Here is a 17,843-nt window from a genome sequence, read left to right on the forward strand (position 1 = left end):
ATTTAATTAATGTTTCAGTAATTAAAAGCATGTGGATTAACACAGTGTTAAATCCTCAACATGAATCCACAATAAGTTGCCATTACAAGCTTCAGGTTACAGTTTATTAAAACTCAAATAAGACGCTCACCAATTTTCACAACCACTAATCAGCAGGTTCAGGCACAGTGGGGTATGTTGCACTGTGACTCTACTCTGTGAGAAAACTCCTACCATCTACTCCTGAAAGATAAAACTAATTTTCACAAAATATAGCTGTGTGACAGTCTAGTATGGTCCAGGATGGTTAGAAGCCTTTTCTGTCAGAAGTCACAATTAACTTGCATGCCTGTAAACATATTGGAGAGTGGACGAACCAGTGTCCCAGCCCGATATCCCAAGGGAGGTAACCTAGTTCTGCTTGGGGACTAGGAGAGAATGGCAGAAGAAACTTGATATTTCTGCATGTCTTCAGACCTCCATTAGAGATGAAGATTATTGAAATTGTTGGCCACATTTCTAAGTCTGTTCAAAAACACAGCAACACTATGAATCAGCTACCCTTAGCATCTGTTTTAAAATTTTGTCAAGACCAACGAGGTTTATAAAGAAAACCTTTGAAGTCAGCTATATCTATGGTAATAAGTAAAAGTATGATAAACAAAATAGTTTGGAGCTTACTGAACTACTAATTTACAGATACAGTGTGGGATTTTAAATATGGAATGGGATTTGGCAACATCAAAACAGAATCCAAATTGGTAAAGTTATCTGAAAAAAACAACAACTATTGAGTAGAGTGTGCCTTTGCTATGCCTTTACAAGACCTCCAGAGACTAAGCTGTGCGTATTCAATAGTGTCACTTGACAATATATAGATCCTCCATAAAAAGGCCCCAGAGTATTAAACATCCCTAAATATGTTGTCACCCTTCATGCCACCTGCTATGTATGTTATCAAGTAGAACTATGTGTGCTACGTGGGTCTATACGTATAGTGCAGGTGTAATGGGATAAATGGTGCATGATTTGCTGTTTTCTACTGCATAAGGAAGGAGTATGCCACACTTGTAATTATGTTACTGTGTCATTTCTCAATATTTAAGTACAATCAGATGATCTGGGAATTAAAGTTTAATGTTTAATCAAGGCCCCACAAGTGGTAAAATAATTAATTGCTTAATTTAACAAAAAGTAGTTCAGTCTGCTATCAGCTTAAGCATTATGCATGTAAAAGTTAGGTAAATATGCATTTGAGCAGCTAATGTGTCCGCATAGCTTACTATGAGATTAAGTAATGTTATTGGATCGATACTGCAAGATTTTTGGTTGCACTTATATTGATGACATAACAATGGTCCATATGTACATTATATATGGTGTCTCAGAATTGTGAAGCCCATGCAACTAAAGGTTTTTCTTCAGATGTCCAAAAATGTGTTGCAGGATGGCTTAGCTGGTGATCAAATATGCTACAGTGTCAAATATCCAGAAGGGTGATGCTGTGGTGTTATAGCACTTACTTTAGCTAATTCCAGTGCCACTAAATGCAAGGCAAATGTGGCACGAGAGCTATATCTATAATGGGAATGTATTTTTTAAGTAGTTTTGGCACAGAAATCTGTCAAAATTAAATGAATGAGGTCTGGCAATAAATACAGAAAAACGTCTGAGCAAAGGCGTTTCAACCTTAAGAGCAACTTAAATCACCAGCAAAAGATGCATGTCAAAAAATACACATATATAAGGTTTTAACAAACAACCCACACCGGGAGGTGTCTGGTCAGTGGCTGACACTTCAAGGCATGGCGTCCAGTGGTCATTTTTTAAACCTATTCTATTTAGAAGTGTCAATAATTCTGGGTCCAGTAATTAGTCCTGTATAGTCCTGTGATGTTAATGTCATCTGAATAATTACAGTAGTAGCTCATCTTTCCAGAAAGAAAAGAAATGTCCTCTGACAGCTATTGAAATGTACGGTTATACATGCATGACTAATAGGAGATTATATTTAGAGGTTCTGAATCCTTTGACTTTGACACAGGAGACAGAACCGCCATATTTCACATGTTAGATGTCTCAAAAGAGGACTAACCCAATTTATACTGACCTCATTTAGTTAGTGATGCTGTTTGAGTCTGGAGGCAAAAAAACAAAATTTGTGAACAAACAAGATGCATCTGTATGCTAGGAGGTGGGGGTGTTTTCCCACAAGGTCTTTGCATTAGTTACCAAGAAACAAACAGGTTGGAGCTCATTTAGTGCTGACCCGGGTAATGATCATTGTGTTGCTGTCTGTGGAAATCCTCATCTGCCATTTTCAATCAACAAGTGGCCTCAGCAACAAGGAGCCAGATGTATTTCTTTGGCAGATTAACATAGAAAACCTGCATCCATATGGATTCCTTTCGTTCCACAGTCCATTATAAAACGGACTGCTTAGCAATTTTGTGCGGAAGCCATGATAAGATATCAGTTGTAGAAATGCAAACATCAGCCAATACAATATGTAATTTATTTAACATGAAAGTGAAATACTCATGAAAGAAGGAGAAAATTAAACAATTTGTTTGAAGATGTCAGGCCTACCATTACCTAGAGAACAAATGGAAAGCCCACAATCAAGGAAGAATAATAACAATTTGCTGAGAGCTTGTCCCTCCCACTCGCTGTAATAACAGTTCATTTCTGTCCCAGTTTTTATAGACTAATCAGTTTTGCCTGCATCAATGATTATTAGTAATTTAATGTAACACACATCAAGCAAGCTCAGTGACACAAATCAAACACACCCACACACTATGTGTATTGTTTCTGCTGAATGTAATCAGTAAAGTGCTGAGAGTAAGGTCTTCCATAAGTTCTGAGTTAATCATTTACTTTTATTAAGTTTGTGATTACTTCTAAGGGCATCAAAGGGCTTGTAATGAGATACACTACACCCTTCTAAAATCTGTCAAGCTCCGTGTCACTAGTGAGTAAAAGTTACACACTATTGCTCTTTAAACATTTCTTGCAGCTATATTAGTGCTGTTTATATTTTTTTGGAAAATAAGGAAAAAAAATCAAACTTGTAAAATTGTAAGTAAAAAAAATGTAACAATTCCTAAAAATCAATTAGAAAACAATAGCAGGGAAAATCAACCCACCACCAACTAATATAACCCTGGAATGTGAATAGGTTAGTTGGAGATGTTTTGAATTTGTTTTTCAATTATGGTCTTCGGATGGACCCTAAGCTAAAGAAAATCATTTTCAGCTACTGTTTTTCAATCAAACATTGTGCATGTGAAGAGAAAAATTCAGGTGGGATTCTAATGTGAAAAGTAACTAGTCTAGAGACACTGGGTTATTGTGTCCAGATTAAAAAAATACACATGAAAATAAATGTCCATGTCTTGTTTGTCTTGTTCTTGTTTGCATACATTTTAGCATTAGTACTGCAGCACAGCTAGCTAAACATGGAAGTTAGAAAAATTCTGCTTTTAAAAAGTTATGACAGTTCAGTAATAAAATGGTAACTAAAGTAAACTGCTCAGGATGCCACATTGTAGCATCCCAAACAGGCAAAATAGTAGAAGCAAACAGTTATGTAAAACAAATGCTAAAATTGTCTACTCTACCCACCAAAACCCCACTAGGAAAAACTCTGTTCTCTTCTGTCTGTATAGTTTCTTGAATGCAATGATATTCTGATCTGAGGCTTGCAAGGCTACAGACAAACAAGAAACCTAAACATATCTGCAAGTTGTGTCATGTTCTGTATGTACAATTAACACAATATATCTTAGTATTTTAAAGACACTTTAAATCAAAGTGCTGGTGAAAATCATATTAGATGTGTAGTTGCTGACTAAAAACAACTTTTGATATTGTCCAGGTGTGGTTTGATTATTGAGTTGCTGCCATGTATGATTCATCCCTCAACATTTGCCTTTAGTGAGTCTGGATGGTATATATTTTTTTGTCTTTAAAATGAGATGAAGAATGGATGCAGGAGACTGCTTACCTTCAGAAAGTGCCAGCTTATATCAACAATCACTTTGTGTCCTAGCAACATCATGTTTGGGCATTAGGTCCAGTACAAACTGTGTCAATTATTTGATGAAAAATGTCGTGCTATTTAATTTGAGGATCACTAATGCCGGGTATGCCCCTAACTTATTACAGTTCATCCTCATTCAGCCCCTTTGTTTAGTATACTTGAGTAATTCTCTTAAAGTAGATTACTGCATTTTTATGATGTATGAATTGTTTTTTGCTACAGTTCTGACAGTATCACTGATATGAATTGTTGATTTAAACATAAGGAATATGTAAAATTATGTTTTTAACTATTTACTACAGCTGTGTTTTCTTTGTTCCTAGATTTTTCTTCTTCTTTTCCCCTTCTCCTCCCCAGCAATTTTAATTGGCTTATACAAAAGTGATAATAATGAAAAAGCTGATGTATAACAATTTTAGCCCCTTTTAGGGGGCTTCTCTCTGCTGTTTCTCTGTCTTTTGTAAATCTTCCAATTTCCCTTTAACTCTTGCTTATAGTGTTCCTCTGCCTCTTCTCTTTGGCCTCTGAACTTTCTCCTCTGGACTGTGCAAGCATGTGTGCCAGCTTATCCTGAGGCCTATCTTATATGAAAAATTCAGATCTTATTTTTTTAAGCACACTGCTTTTTCTGGGTGATTGTTCTGATGCAAGTGAAACTATGCAGAACACTGTGGATTTGTGCCACATGACAATTTTTTCAGAATCTCTGAAGTCTGATTTAAATTTCTGGTTCCCATGCTGCCTTGCCTCTCTTGCCCTAGGAAAAGTATTTGATTTTTGTCTCCATGCACTACAATGCTGTAGTGGGGGTTGATGGACATTAGGATAACCTTGTGAAAAAGGACTGCCACATGCTGAGGCACCACTGGAAGTTTCTTGTTGTCCCTCTGGGTAACATGATGGATTATTTACAGCTGCAACAAGATTACATTTTTTGGCTTTTTTAATCAATTCCACAGCAACATCTTTGAATCCAGTTAAATGAACGGTGCTTGTAGCTTACATCTTTGCATACACACAATAAAGTGCTGGGTCTGCAAAACCCATATTCCAATGTTGTCATAGATGCCTGAGCTAAAACCCAAAGCAGTAACAGAACTGGTGGGGACTACAGCAACGTTTTGGCCAGTACAACAGCTGGTTACCATGGAGACTAAGCTCAGTCTGATGGGGAGACATTGCCGACCAAGGACTGATTTTATGAGGTGAGTTCAAGTGCCCTTGTTTGTAGGTCAATGCCATTTCTGTTTAGTGTCTTAACATCTAAAGCAAGACAATAATTCATCAAATATGTTTTGTTTCATTATATGTTTCCATGCACCATTCTTGTAAAATTATAAATTTGTTTTCATCACAAGTATTACTCCCCTAAAGAAATATAACAAAATATTGCTAAAGTTTGGATTCAACATTCTGACACTGTTATTTTGTAGGTCAGAAGCTGAAACAAAGTGAAGTAGTCTGACTTGCAAAAAAGGAACACTTAACAGATTTAGAGGTCTAACAAACAATACCTTCAACTAATTAGAGAATAAAACAATTAACTATTTGGCCATTCAGAGAATATCATATTCAGTCAGTCAGCCATTTTCTATACCGCTTATTCCATAGTGGGTCACGGAGAAGCTGGTGCCTATCTCCAGCAGTCTATGGGCAAGAGGCGGGGTACACCCTGGACAGGTCGCCAGTCCATCGCTGGGCAACACACAAACAACCATGCACACACTCATTCACACACCTAAGGGCAATTTAGAGAGACCAATTAACCTAACAGTCATGTTTTTGGATTGCGGGTGGAAGCCGGAGTACCTGGTGAGAACCCACGCATGCACGGGGAGAACATGCAAACTCCCCGGCTGGGAGTCGAACCCGGGACCTTCTTGCAACAGTGCTACCAACTGTGCCACCGTGCAACCCAGAATATCATATTCAATATTAACACAAAGTCTAAAGCTGTTGACATTATATTTCTTATCTTACTATCTATGTTGACATATATATATATATATATATATATATATATATATATATATATATATATATATATATATATATATAAAAGTATTTTCCTAAACGTGAGAAATGAAGCAAAGTTTGTGAAAATTCAGGTCCTTTCATGTATAAGAATTTTGTGTGTCATTCATAATGGACTCCACTTTTGTACAGCATGTGTATCAGGGTGAAAGGTGTCACATTTTCTGTGTCTTACTCTATAAGTTGTGCTAAAGTTACTTTTTTTTCACCTTATCACTGTTTCACTTGTTTCTTTTTCCATACTTGGTTTGCATACTTTGCTTGACCATCTTAGGCTAAAAGGTCAAGGATCAATACAGTCTATGAGTGTCCCTTAGTGGTCAAATAATTATAACCTGAAGCATTAACAGACATGACCATATTAACCATATGTTCCTTATGTATGGGGTCTCTTAGATGTAATAATAAAAAAAGAATTGCTGTCTGACTTAGATGAAGATGAAATTGTGCATGCTGTGATATCAGATAAGCAGAAAGGAGATACTTCAACATTATTTACTTAAAGGTGCGTGTCGTCATAGAAAGACAAGACCAATAAAGTCCAACAATAAAGTCTGTGATGGGGGTTTAGGAATTGATGGATAAAAAAGACTCAGGCAATGCCTGCAGACTGTGTTTGGAACTGGATCAAAATGTCAACATAACGGAAGCTTATGCTCTGCAGGTTTACTGTTTAACAGGATTACTGTGGGCGATATAGAATCATAGAAAGTACATTTAAAAGAATTATAAAAATCATTATTTTCAAAGGCACTGGTTCATAAACCAAAATAGCAACTAAGGGGGGAGTGGTCGCCTAGTCAGAGAGCAGGGCTTTTGTGTCCTGGAGAGGCCACAAGTACCTTGGTTTGAATCCCACAGCAAGCCACCCTGGGTCCCTGCGCAAGAGCCCCTGAATGCTTCCTGGGCACCATACAATGGCAGCCCACTGCTCCTTAAGGGATGGGTTAAATGTAGGGGATAATTTCTCCACTGTAAGCTCAATAAAGTCTATATTATTATAATTAAATTGTAGTGAAAATGAAAGTGAAATAAAGGGATTTTGCCAGAAAACCAAACTTTTAAAATCTATTAAAAAGATACGCTAAATGCATTTATTTTTAACTACAAATCCAAATAGTTTAAATTGAAATTGTAGTATTCAATAGGAAATACTCACTATCTTTACAAATAAATTGCAGCTATCTGGGGGGTGGGGGAATAGTTGCCCAGTTTGGCCTATAGTTTGGAATTATCTACATGTCAGCAAATAGAGCTGTTTTAATTACCGTGTACAAGCAGCAAAAGCAGAAAAACACTGGTTGATTTAGCAGTGCACATCCCTGGCTTTTCTTCTTTGTGTATATTGTTTAAAGACACATAATCTCTGTTACAGCTGGACCCTCAGCCCAGCTCGGGGCTATCTCATCTGTTCTTTTAAATGACATATTATGCTCTTCACCCATTTTTGATCAAAGGTAGCTAAATATGCAAAAGATTCTGTTTCAATCTTCTGCAGATTTTCTAATAAATGGATGTTGCATGGAATATTCACAGTCATTAGTATTATCAGACACTGCTTAAAAACAATAAAATGACCCCATACTGATCTATGCTAAGCTGAAGTCTTTCTAAACAAAGAAGGCAAGCTATGATGGATTTCCTGGCAGGAGAATCTTATTTCCACACCTATAGATTTATCTAAGTGAATAATGTAATATAGACAGCATTGCTGTATCTCTGTCAAGCCAACCCTTGTCTTATGTCAGCGAAGATCTGGGTCACCACCCCCAAGTGTTTCCCACTGCTTTCATTAAACATTAACTGTGTCTAAGTATATTTCTATGTCTCACTTCTGAAAACCAGATGAGCTCCACTTGGGGAGAAAATAAGATGCAAGGCAGCTGATATATTTCTCCATCTGCTTCTATAAATGGAATGTATGGGAGTTTTAGCTCTTTTGAATTATTTGAGCTGTTTAATTCCATCCTAAAAAAGAAAGATTTTGATTTTTGAGTATTTTCAGCTTAGGAGATATGTGAAAACTAATAACCTGAAAATGTGCTTGTATTTGGCTATATTCCAAACATCAAACCACTAAGATATTTTACCTGGTAGACAAAAACTGTGATGGTAACAGAATTTAGAGCAAAATGTAGTTCTCACCGAGGTCACGTATTGGATATCCCGACACAGTTTTGTTTCCCGGGGAAAGTCAGCCAGGTCCAGGAAGTTGTCCACCACCACCTGACCAATCAAATCGTGCCGTGAGAACCTGTCAAAGTCATAGACGCTGAAGTGCAGCTTGCGGTTTGACAGCTCAGCGTATGCCACAGGAAAAAGAAACACCTCATCAAACACTGGGTTGAGAGTCTTGCGGTGCACCTTGGTCTGGTGCTTGTTCTTGCGGTCAGGTAGCAGGTAGATCTTGACGTAAGGGTCAGAGGTCCCTGAGAAGTCCTTGGCAGGCAAGTCCTGGGCCTTGTGGATCTTCACAATAAGCTGATCCAGGTCAAAGTCAAACTTCAGAATAAAGTGAAGACGCCCACAGCTGTCAGTCCGACGGCCGTCTTCAGCATCTATCGACCGCTGCTTGTACAGTTCTGGTTTTATTCGGCCCAAACCGGACAGGGAGTCCTGGCGCTGGAACTGAGCTGGGTTAAAGTCAGGATTAGAAAGGTTCATCTGACGACGAATGGAGTTGTGCCTGTAAAAAAGTATGTTAGATATATGACACATCAGATCTGACATTTAACATTGTGGATTTTCTGAGCAACCAATGGATTTAAAATCTTAACATAACCTTCATAAAATGTCAGGTTTTTGAGACATAAAAATGACACCATGGTAAATCATTTCAGAACTTTTGCCATGTTTTATGTGGCAATATTCCTGTACAATTCAATGTAGGTACATATAAAATACAAAGGTAGTATAAATGTTTGGGATGTTGATTGTAACCACATAATCTTCAACCCTGGATCTGTAGTCTAAGTATACTGTGTGCCACACAGGCAGGGGCTACATGGGCGCTGTTCCTCCTGTGCCATTTTACCTGCTTCTCCGTATTTTCAATGGGGTAACGGGTTTACAAATGCAAATCTTAGATATGGGACGAGTTTAATTTGCATTCCAGGATTTCACTGTATGCATGCATTTACTATATAGATAGGGACAGTAAAGACGGTCATCACTGTAGAAAATATGGAGCTAAAATGACATCACTAAAACTGTATGTTTATCTATAATTGATAAAAAGACAAGATGAAAACTAATAAAGGAGATACCAAGTGACCCCCAATAACATGAAGGAGCCCCCCCCAAAAAAAATCCCAGACTTGGCTAAATGCTCCCAAGACATTGCAAGATAATGTGTTATGATCTATTGAAATAAAACTTCAAACTTTGATCACAGTTCCATTAAGGTACGTTTGTTACCTCACCAAGAGAACACCATAACCACAATGTCTGTTTTTTTTTTTTTGTAAGGTACCTTGAGACGATATTTGTTGTAAATCAGAGCTATATAAATAAACTGAATTAAATAAATATGAATACAGTTGAAGTATGGGTTAGGTATATCATGAACAGTTCTAAATAACAATTTTGTCCCAAAACCTTTGCTTATCTGCTATAAAGTTGAAGGTCAAGAAAGGTTTTATTTATCAGCATTACTATAGGTCCAAGCATATGGCAAATTTATAAAAATTACGTCATGTGGGGAAATTTTACATTTTAGAACGACTTAGCCTGAGTTCAGAACTAAATCTAAAAGTAAATCTTTGGGGTCACCCGTAGGGCTGTGGACAAAACACTTCTCAGTCTGACAGATTTATGGAATTTTTACAAGGTAGAGTAAACTAAATGTGGCTTGTTGATAGATTCCTACAAGAGAATGCTGGAATTAAATGGAATAATGCTTTAACAATATAATAGTTTAATGGTGTGCACACTTATGCATAGAGGTTATTGCTACTGGCTCCACATCGAGAGGAGCCACTTGAGGTGTCTCGGGCATCTATACCGGATGCCTCCTGGACGCCTTCCTTGGGAGGTGTTCCAGGCACGTCCCACCGGGAGGAGGCCCGGGGGACGGCCCAGGACATGCTGGATGGACTATGTCTCTCGGCTGGCCTGGGAACGCCTTGGGCTCCCCCTGGAGGAGCTGGAGGAGGTGTCTGGAGAGAGGGACGTCTGGGCGTCTCTGCTGAATCTGCTGCCCCCGCGACCCGGTCCCGGATAAGCGGAAGACGACGAGTACGAGTACGAGGGTTATTGCAGCTTTTTATGCTTTATATTTTCCCTTTAACAGTTTTGTTTGTTTTTAGCTGCATTGTACATGATACATGTCTTGTAGAAAAGTTTCAAATAATTTATCATGGTCTCGGTTTTATTTTACAAAAACCTTGAATTTTATGGTGAGTGTTTATTTCCACTGTGAGCTGTTTTTATTGCAAGGCAACTATTGAGGCCAGAAAATTTTCTATACGTTTAGCTGTACTCAACCTCTAAACAGCACCAAATACTGCATGACATTTTCAGGGACCAGTTTGTACTAACCGTACAGATGATGTTGGCTCAGTAATCTGCCTCTGAACCCTCTCCCTGGCCAGAGTGTGGACCTGGTTTTTCTCCACTTTAGCCTGGGTCTCCAGTGGGATGTCAGGCGACGTGTGGCTTATCTTTAGGGCTGACTCAGGCACAGCCACAGCCAAAGGGGGGCCTGACGGCTCCTTCACATAACCATCCTCACTGTACTCCCTTTCCTCCCCGTCCACCTACACAGTACAGAGCAATATCCATGTTACTACAAATAGTTTTGAGGAAATGCTACCTAGAAACAGAATTTTCTGAATCAGAAACATGTGCAATTGTGGGTTTTTTTTGTTTTACTATGTTTATGTTGTTACAATGATAGAGAGCTATAAAATTGTTCATCTATTTCAGATTGCCACATCACTTAGCTGAAATGTACACATTATACATACAGTGTCATAGCTCACACAAAGATTTAACCTAAATTGTCCTGTGCATTTGGACCCAAAAATATGTCTAAATCTGTGCCTAAACAAAATATAATTTAAAAACATTTTATAATTTTGACTTCTTAGTCACATGGATAAAAGTGTTTGCTAGATGGTAATAATAATAATTACAGTAATTATACTAATAATGCAATGACTCCATCTGCCCAAGAAGCATTTTTTAAAACCATGTCATGCAAATTATTCATATGCCTTGAACTTTTTCACCAAAAACCATAGTTCAACATAGTTCAAGTAAAAGGAGGGTGCATTGTTTCCAGTGTTTTTTCTTTTAATAATCTGAAATAAGTGGTATGCATTTGTAATTAGCCTCCCTTAAGGCAATATTTTGTAGAACTAACCTTTCCTGCAATTACATTTGAAAGTGTTTTGGGTAGGTTTTGGATATCCAGAGACTGAAAAATTTGCTTATGCGTCTTTGTAAAAAAGCAGCTCAAGCTCAGTGAGGTTGGATAGAGATCTTCTGTGGAAACAACTTTCAAGTCTTGCCGCAGATTCTCAGTTGAATTTCAGCGTGGACTTGATCTAAACCCATCTATGACTTTGATCTAAACCATTCCAATGGAGTTCTGGTTGTATGCTAACAGCTGCTATCCTGCTAGAAGGTAAATCTCCGCCCCAGTCTCAAGTCTTGTCCAGCCGCTAACAGCTGTAAGACAATTGATTGATTGATTGATTGATTGATTGATTTAAACTTTATTAATCGCCAAAGGGGAAATTCATTTGTTCAAGCATAAAACACAACAGTAAAAACAAACAATATAGACCAATAAAAGTGTAGGAGACACACAAATCACTCAATGAAATCTGTAGCCCCTGTACCCCCCCTCTACCCACCCAAATTCCCTCATCCCCAACCCTCCTTCATTCCCATCCCTCTCCCTCCTGACATATTTTGTATGCTGCAAACTTGTACAGATTGCTGTAGGCTTTTGCAGAGCTCCTGCTCTAATTATCATTCTAATCTTCCACTTGTTTACAGCTTCAAGGTACAAGACTCCTGGATATTGTTGTGTTATTTTATTGGAAGGAAGCCTATTTTATCTTGTTTTTATACTAGTAAGTTATTTATATTGTATTTACAGTTTTTTAATGATTCTGTCGTTGGGTTTGCTTCAGGACCAAGGTAACAAATCTTGCTCCACTTTATGTTTTTAATGTGTTGAAATGACAATAAAAATTCCTTGATCCTCTTTAACACTCACCAGCTTCCCTGTCCCTGCTGAAAGAAATCATTCCCACAGTATAAAGCTGCTGTCACCATAGTTTATGATGGGGATGGTGTGTTCAAAGTGATGTGCAGTGTTAATGTTCTGCCATTAAAACTATTCCACAACTTGACCCCTGGCCTTTCTGTTGGCTTCTCTGGTCTTCATGATCTTCATGGTCTTCTTTCTGTTCACTAATGTTTTCTAACAAACCTCTGAAGCCTTCACTGAAAAACTGGATTTATACTGAGATTACATTGCACGTAAAAGTGGACTCTATTTACTATTGGTTGCACGGGATTTTATTTTGGGGTGTCAGAGTAAATGGTGATCACAATAAATGTATACCAAACCTTTCCCTATCCCTTCCACTTCATATAATGCATTGCTTTGTGCAGCTCTATGACATAATCACCAAATAACATTTACTGAATTCTGTTGTTGCAACATGTCAAAATGTGAAAAAGTTTCAAGGGATATAAATGACCTTTCAAGGCACTGTATGGTAAAAACAATATGAATTTAATACTTTAGGATAGCTTTTCTTTATCTATGCTGACAGGTTACCACCATCATTTTATGGTTTTTTCTAGTCATAACCATAAAGAAAAACTTTCATTTTACAACTTTTCTTGTTTGGTTTAAGCATTTCAGTTTTAATTCTGTATACATTCTAACTTGCATTACTAAAATTAAACATTATCTCATCATAGCAACTCATCAGAAAAACTTTAGCGTTCCCCACCTCCGTGAGGACAGGTTGTTGATCTCCTCCCAAGAAGTGTGCCCCCTTCAGGACATCTGGGAGGAAACGGATACTCAGTGGCACCCAGCACAGCTTCCATGAGACAAAAAGGGAGACGCTAAATAGCGCCAGACCACAGGTGGTCACCAGCAGAGAAAGCAGACTCACCGATACATCTGCAGAGAAAGGGCAGGTGTTCAGTGAACAGGCAGCGACAGCTCTGGCAGTGAAAATGCCAGGACAAACAAACCTACAGCAGAGTTCCAGGGAGGGAAGTCTGTGTTTATTCAGACTGTTAAATGAGAACAGAAAGAGTGAAGTATTTTTTTTTTATCGTCAGGCAAAACGACTATTGCAACAGATGATCCAAACATGTCCACAAATACAGACCACCAATGCTTTAGACTCGGTGTAGTTCTATAAAGATCAAAACACAGACAACAACCTTTTTCAGCGTTAGGACCCCTGCAGGACCCTTGTGGTTAGGTTGGGCATTTACCATAACTGTTATGACCTGGCTCAGAGGCCACAACGAAAATGGAGACACACCATATGTCATGGAGTGACATCTTGGACCTTGTCTTATGGTTTCTGTGATGGTTTATTTTGTCTAGATGTTTCTATTGTGTTTATTAGTCTGTTTTGCTCCCTCTACCGCCTCCTGGTGCTTTGTTGTTTTCCTCCTCGTCGTTATTCCTTTTCTGTGTTTTATTCTGTTCTGTCTAGCTTAGTTCTTTATGTTTAGTTTCTAGTGTTCCAGTTCTTCTTCCTGTTAGGTCAGCTTAAGTTATTGTTTACTTTTATTCCAGTTCCTCTGTTTCATTTACCTCTTGGTTATTCTAGATTTCTTATGTTTTGGTTTAGTCTATTGTTCTGCTTAGGTCTTTGTTTCTCCTTATTGGTTAATCAGTTCCACATGTCCCTTCAGCCTCCCTGTCTCCTTGCCACACCTGTCTTTTTGATTATCTGCCCTTTGTTCTCCTCTCACGTCTCCCTGTATATTAGTTGGTCTGTGCTCTTTGTTCCCTGCTGGTTCCTCTGTTTGTTCACACTCTGTTCTGTCTGTTCATTCACGTTCGCAACCCTCGTCCTTGCCAGGTTCCTGCAGTGTCAGTAAGTTGTTTTGAATTCAGACTCTGGTCTGTACCTGCAGTGTGTTTTTGTTACGGTTTTGATATTTTTGAATAAACTGAAAACTAATTGAAATGCTGCGCCCGAGTTCTTGTCTGTGCTTCGGTCCACCCCAAAACCCCATTGTGACACCATATATGAGTTCTGAAATATAAACTTTAAACATCACAATTAAGGTTGAAATAAATGTTTTCATTATGAAGTGTGAAAGTTAGTGAAATCAGTGTGTATGGTATGCATGTGTGGAGGCTGAATGTGAAAGTGTTGAATTTGCAATAAAAATAATCTACAAACCAAACGGTAGCATTACCAGGTCATCAGGTATCTAAAATCAATAATCAGTGTTGCATGTGGTTTTCAGTCCAGTTCAATTTAATCAAATTGGAGTCCGAGTGACGTCCCAGTGAATAAAAAAACACAAAAAAAACTCAAATGCAACCTGAAACAATTCAATTCAATGTTGTGTGAATGTTTCTGCATATGTGCATCCACAGATAATTTTGTCTTGAGCCCTACTTCATATGCAATGTGTACCATATTACAGACGATTGGTGTCAATTAAGGGGACTCACATGCATCAATCAGCCCCCTCTATCTTGGAGACATTTATGCCATGTGGATCCCACTGAAGCTTCAAACAAACAGATTTCTAAAATAATCCCCCTGCAAGTCTGAACCTTTTTCTGAAAAAAAGATGGGACTACAGACCAAAGAAACAGAAGCCGTGCAGTACAAAGGCACCCTCAGCGCAAAACTTGTGGTTCCAGATGGGTTTGTATTTGAAAAAAAGCACTTTGCAATGCATATTACTGCATATCCTTTCTGCTATGGAAGCTGTGCAACAGATACAGAAGTGGATGTATAATGATTGATGGATATTTGAGATCATCAGACATGTTATCCATTAGCAGAGAAAATGTTTTTCCTCCTTAACAGCTGGGTGATAGTGTAGAGTCAGACAGATGATGCACACTGGTACATCTTTCTTGAGAAGCACCGTTTCAGTAAGCCATCTAAAAACCATGACTGAGGCGTCCTGTTGAGGGAAGATGGTTTTCAGAGGAAGGGTTTCAGAGATGAGAGCGCTCCATGCACCTGTCTCTCTGGTTTTCTCTGCTTTTAGTCATTCCCAATTAGATTCAACAGACTGAGGTAATGTCTGACATGTTGAAGAACATCTATATCCGTGATCCACTGAGCACCCACGGTGTTTAAAGATGGATAATTAAGGGTTCCCTTGCAGCCTAGAAAAGTCTAGAAAACTAAATAATTTGTAAAACAAAATGTTTGAGTTTGCAAAAGTTATGGCATCTTCCAACCCATCAAAGACACACATCTGAATAAAGGTTACTTACATTGATATGCATTTAGATTGTACCCTTTATCTTAGATTACCATATCACAATTTGAATTTTTGTTCAACTCATTGGTCATAACCACAGAACCCACATATAAATTCACACGCATTCAAAATCAAAGAAAAACATGCCTTTTTCAATATTTTTTGGGATCTTTAACTTAGTTTGCTTTAAATGTTAAACAAAACATTAATGCTCCTATTTATTCGGGATATTTACAAACAAGTTTAAGGTATTAAACATAAATACCTGAAGTTTAAATAAGTTATATTTAGTGTAAAATATTCTTGTCCAGCATTTTAAATAGAGGTGATATTTGCTAAAGTCAGTCCAGAGGCTAAAAAAGCAGTGCAACAGCCCTTTACAACATTGTCCATTCCAAAGCCAATTTAAGGTCCTTGTATTCTGAATGACCTGTCAAGTGTTTTGGGAATAAAATCCAACTAAGTAGCTTTTTTTGCACCCAAATGTCCAGGATGTTATGAAAACTGACAAAACAAAATCTAGAAATGTGAGTCTGGAAAGTATGTAACTTTTTTTCCCCATTCTTATGCTGACCTTGAAAATATTGAAATCTAATTCCAGACTTTTCCAAACTTATACATACAGCGTAGGAACACAGACTAATTTTTTCTACATTTCTAGAGTTACAAGAATGCAGAATTCTAAAATACAGAAACAACTTGCATATGCTGATCAATGAGACATTTAAACAGCATTTAAACATGGAGGCTGAGACACCAAGATCCAACAAAACTGATATTTGCAGTCATTTTAGTTTAAACAGTACAACATTTTTTAGAATAACAACATAATGAGTGTTTATTTAAGGCACTACAATGCTGTTTTTAAATTTCAAATTTTAGCAAGGTTGGTTCTTGCTGCTGGGACTGATTAGTTAAAACTCAAAACGTTTACTAGTGATTTATAAAGAGTTTAACAACCTGAAACTCCAATGAAAATAACTTTGAAGATTTGCACATAACCATGTAATTTAGATGTCCAAAGACTATAAGATGCTCATTGTATAAGAGCTTGCATTTTAAAGCATGCTGTCCTGGTCAATGAAGTGCCTCCAAATTCACACTATGTTATTAAATGACAAAGATTTTGATATTAGGATAGTGAAATGGTCTCCATAGCAACTACCACTTGCTTTGTCAGCAAAGCAGGTGGCTGTGAACGTGGATCCAGAGTGGCAAGAGCTGTTTTATGCTCATTTAATTCATATTTTTTAAGTCTAGGATATGTTTCAAAAAATATGAACAAACCTAAAAAAGGCAGCTGCAAAGAAAAACCTACTCTTTAGCTCTGCAGCTAAACAATGCATGCATGATCAAAATTTGCTGCAACCTTTTAAACTAGACTGTGTGTGTCAGTTACACAAACATGTACAGAGCTTCTTATTGTGGGAAAACATTTCATTTATGAAGCTTCATTTATTAAGCTTGTTTTTTAGGTTTTTTTTTGCTATGATGAATACAACATAAACCGAGCAGAGTATCAGTGTGACAGAGTATCTTTATCAGCGCATTCATTCAGGACATTGACTGAATGCAATGAGGTTCAAATAAACCTCGATTAAAATATAATTTTTATCTGAACTTCAGATGGTTAGAGTTAAACTACTAGATAAAAGGCTGCATTGTCTGAAATAAAATCATTGTCTTGATGGCCACTGTGACATCCAAGTATGTGATGAATCAACATATCACTTCACCTTTCTTTATGTTTCTCATATGGAGCACATTGGGATGGTGCAGGGCATGAAGCAGGGATTGCTTCCTACCTTAAAGTGTCTTTATTACTTTTACATGTGAGTCTTGAGTTAAGACTTTCAATTGGATACTATGATATCCACTGCTATGTGCATTAGTCTCCTTAAAGGGGATGTCTTAAACCTTTAAGCTTTCTAAAAACTACCAGTGGTTGAAATTGCAACCCTATCTATTAATGGGTAGAGCATACAAAAGAACTGTAATTCAGGTAAATAAATTAGGTCATAACCCAAATGGTTACTATTTGATCCATCTGCTTGTATCCCCTTTAGCAGTAATGGTGAAAATGTATCAGCAGAATCAGCAGTCATAATTAAATGTAATTAGATTTCTAGCGATCATTTTAAGACCTTCATGACCCACACTGGGGTATTGGAAACTTTTAAAACATTGGAAACATTAAATGACTGTTAAAATTTATTTAATTTTACACATGCTAATCCATAAGGTTTTATTATGATAGTGGCCCACTCGTCGCAGCTATAACATCTTCAGCTATTCCAAGAAAGCTTTGCACATTTTTTTAGGATAATGTTTATGG

At 37.6% G+C, this 17,843-nt stretch overlaps 1 protein-coding gene across 1 annotated transcript in view; it reads right to left on the reverse strand.

Moving 5' to 3' along the window:
• The window catches only part of syt9b (synaptotagmin IXb), a 66,553-nt gene that overhangs the window by 34,319 nt on the left and 14,391 nt on the right, over positions 1-17,843 (reverse strand). The window contains exons 2-4 of the mRNA XM_047354821.1: positions 13,036-13,211; positions 10,598-10,815; positions 8,204-8,744 (exon numbers count right to left, since the gene is read on the reverse strand). Of these exons, the coding sequence (XP_047210777.1) occupies positions 8,204-8,744; positions 10,598-10,815; positions 13,036-13,211 (935 nt within the window). The remainder of the gene's footprint in view (positions 1-8,203; positions 8,745-10,597; positions 10,816-13,035; positions 13,212-17,843) is intronic.

This window comes from Girardinichthys multiradiatus, chromosome 2 (genome assembly GCF_021462225.1).
Source record: "Girardinichthys multiradiatus isolate DD_20200921_A chromosome 2, DD_fGirMul_XY1, whole genome shotgun sequence".
Lineage (NCBI taxonomy): Eukaryota > Metazoa > Chordata > Actinopteri > Cyprinodontiformes > Goodeidae > Girardinichthys > Girardinichthys multiradiatus.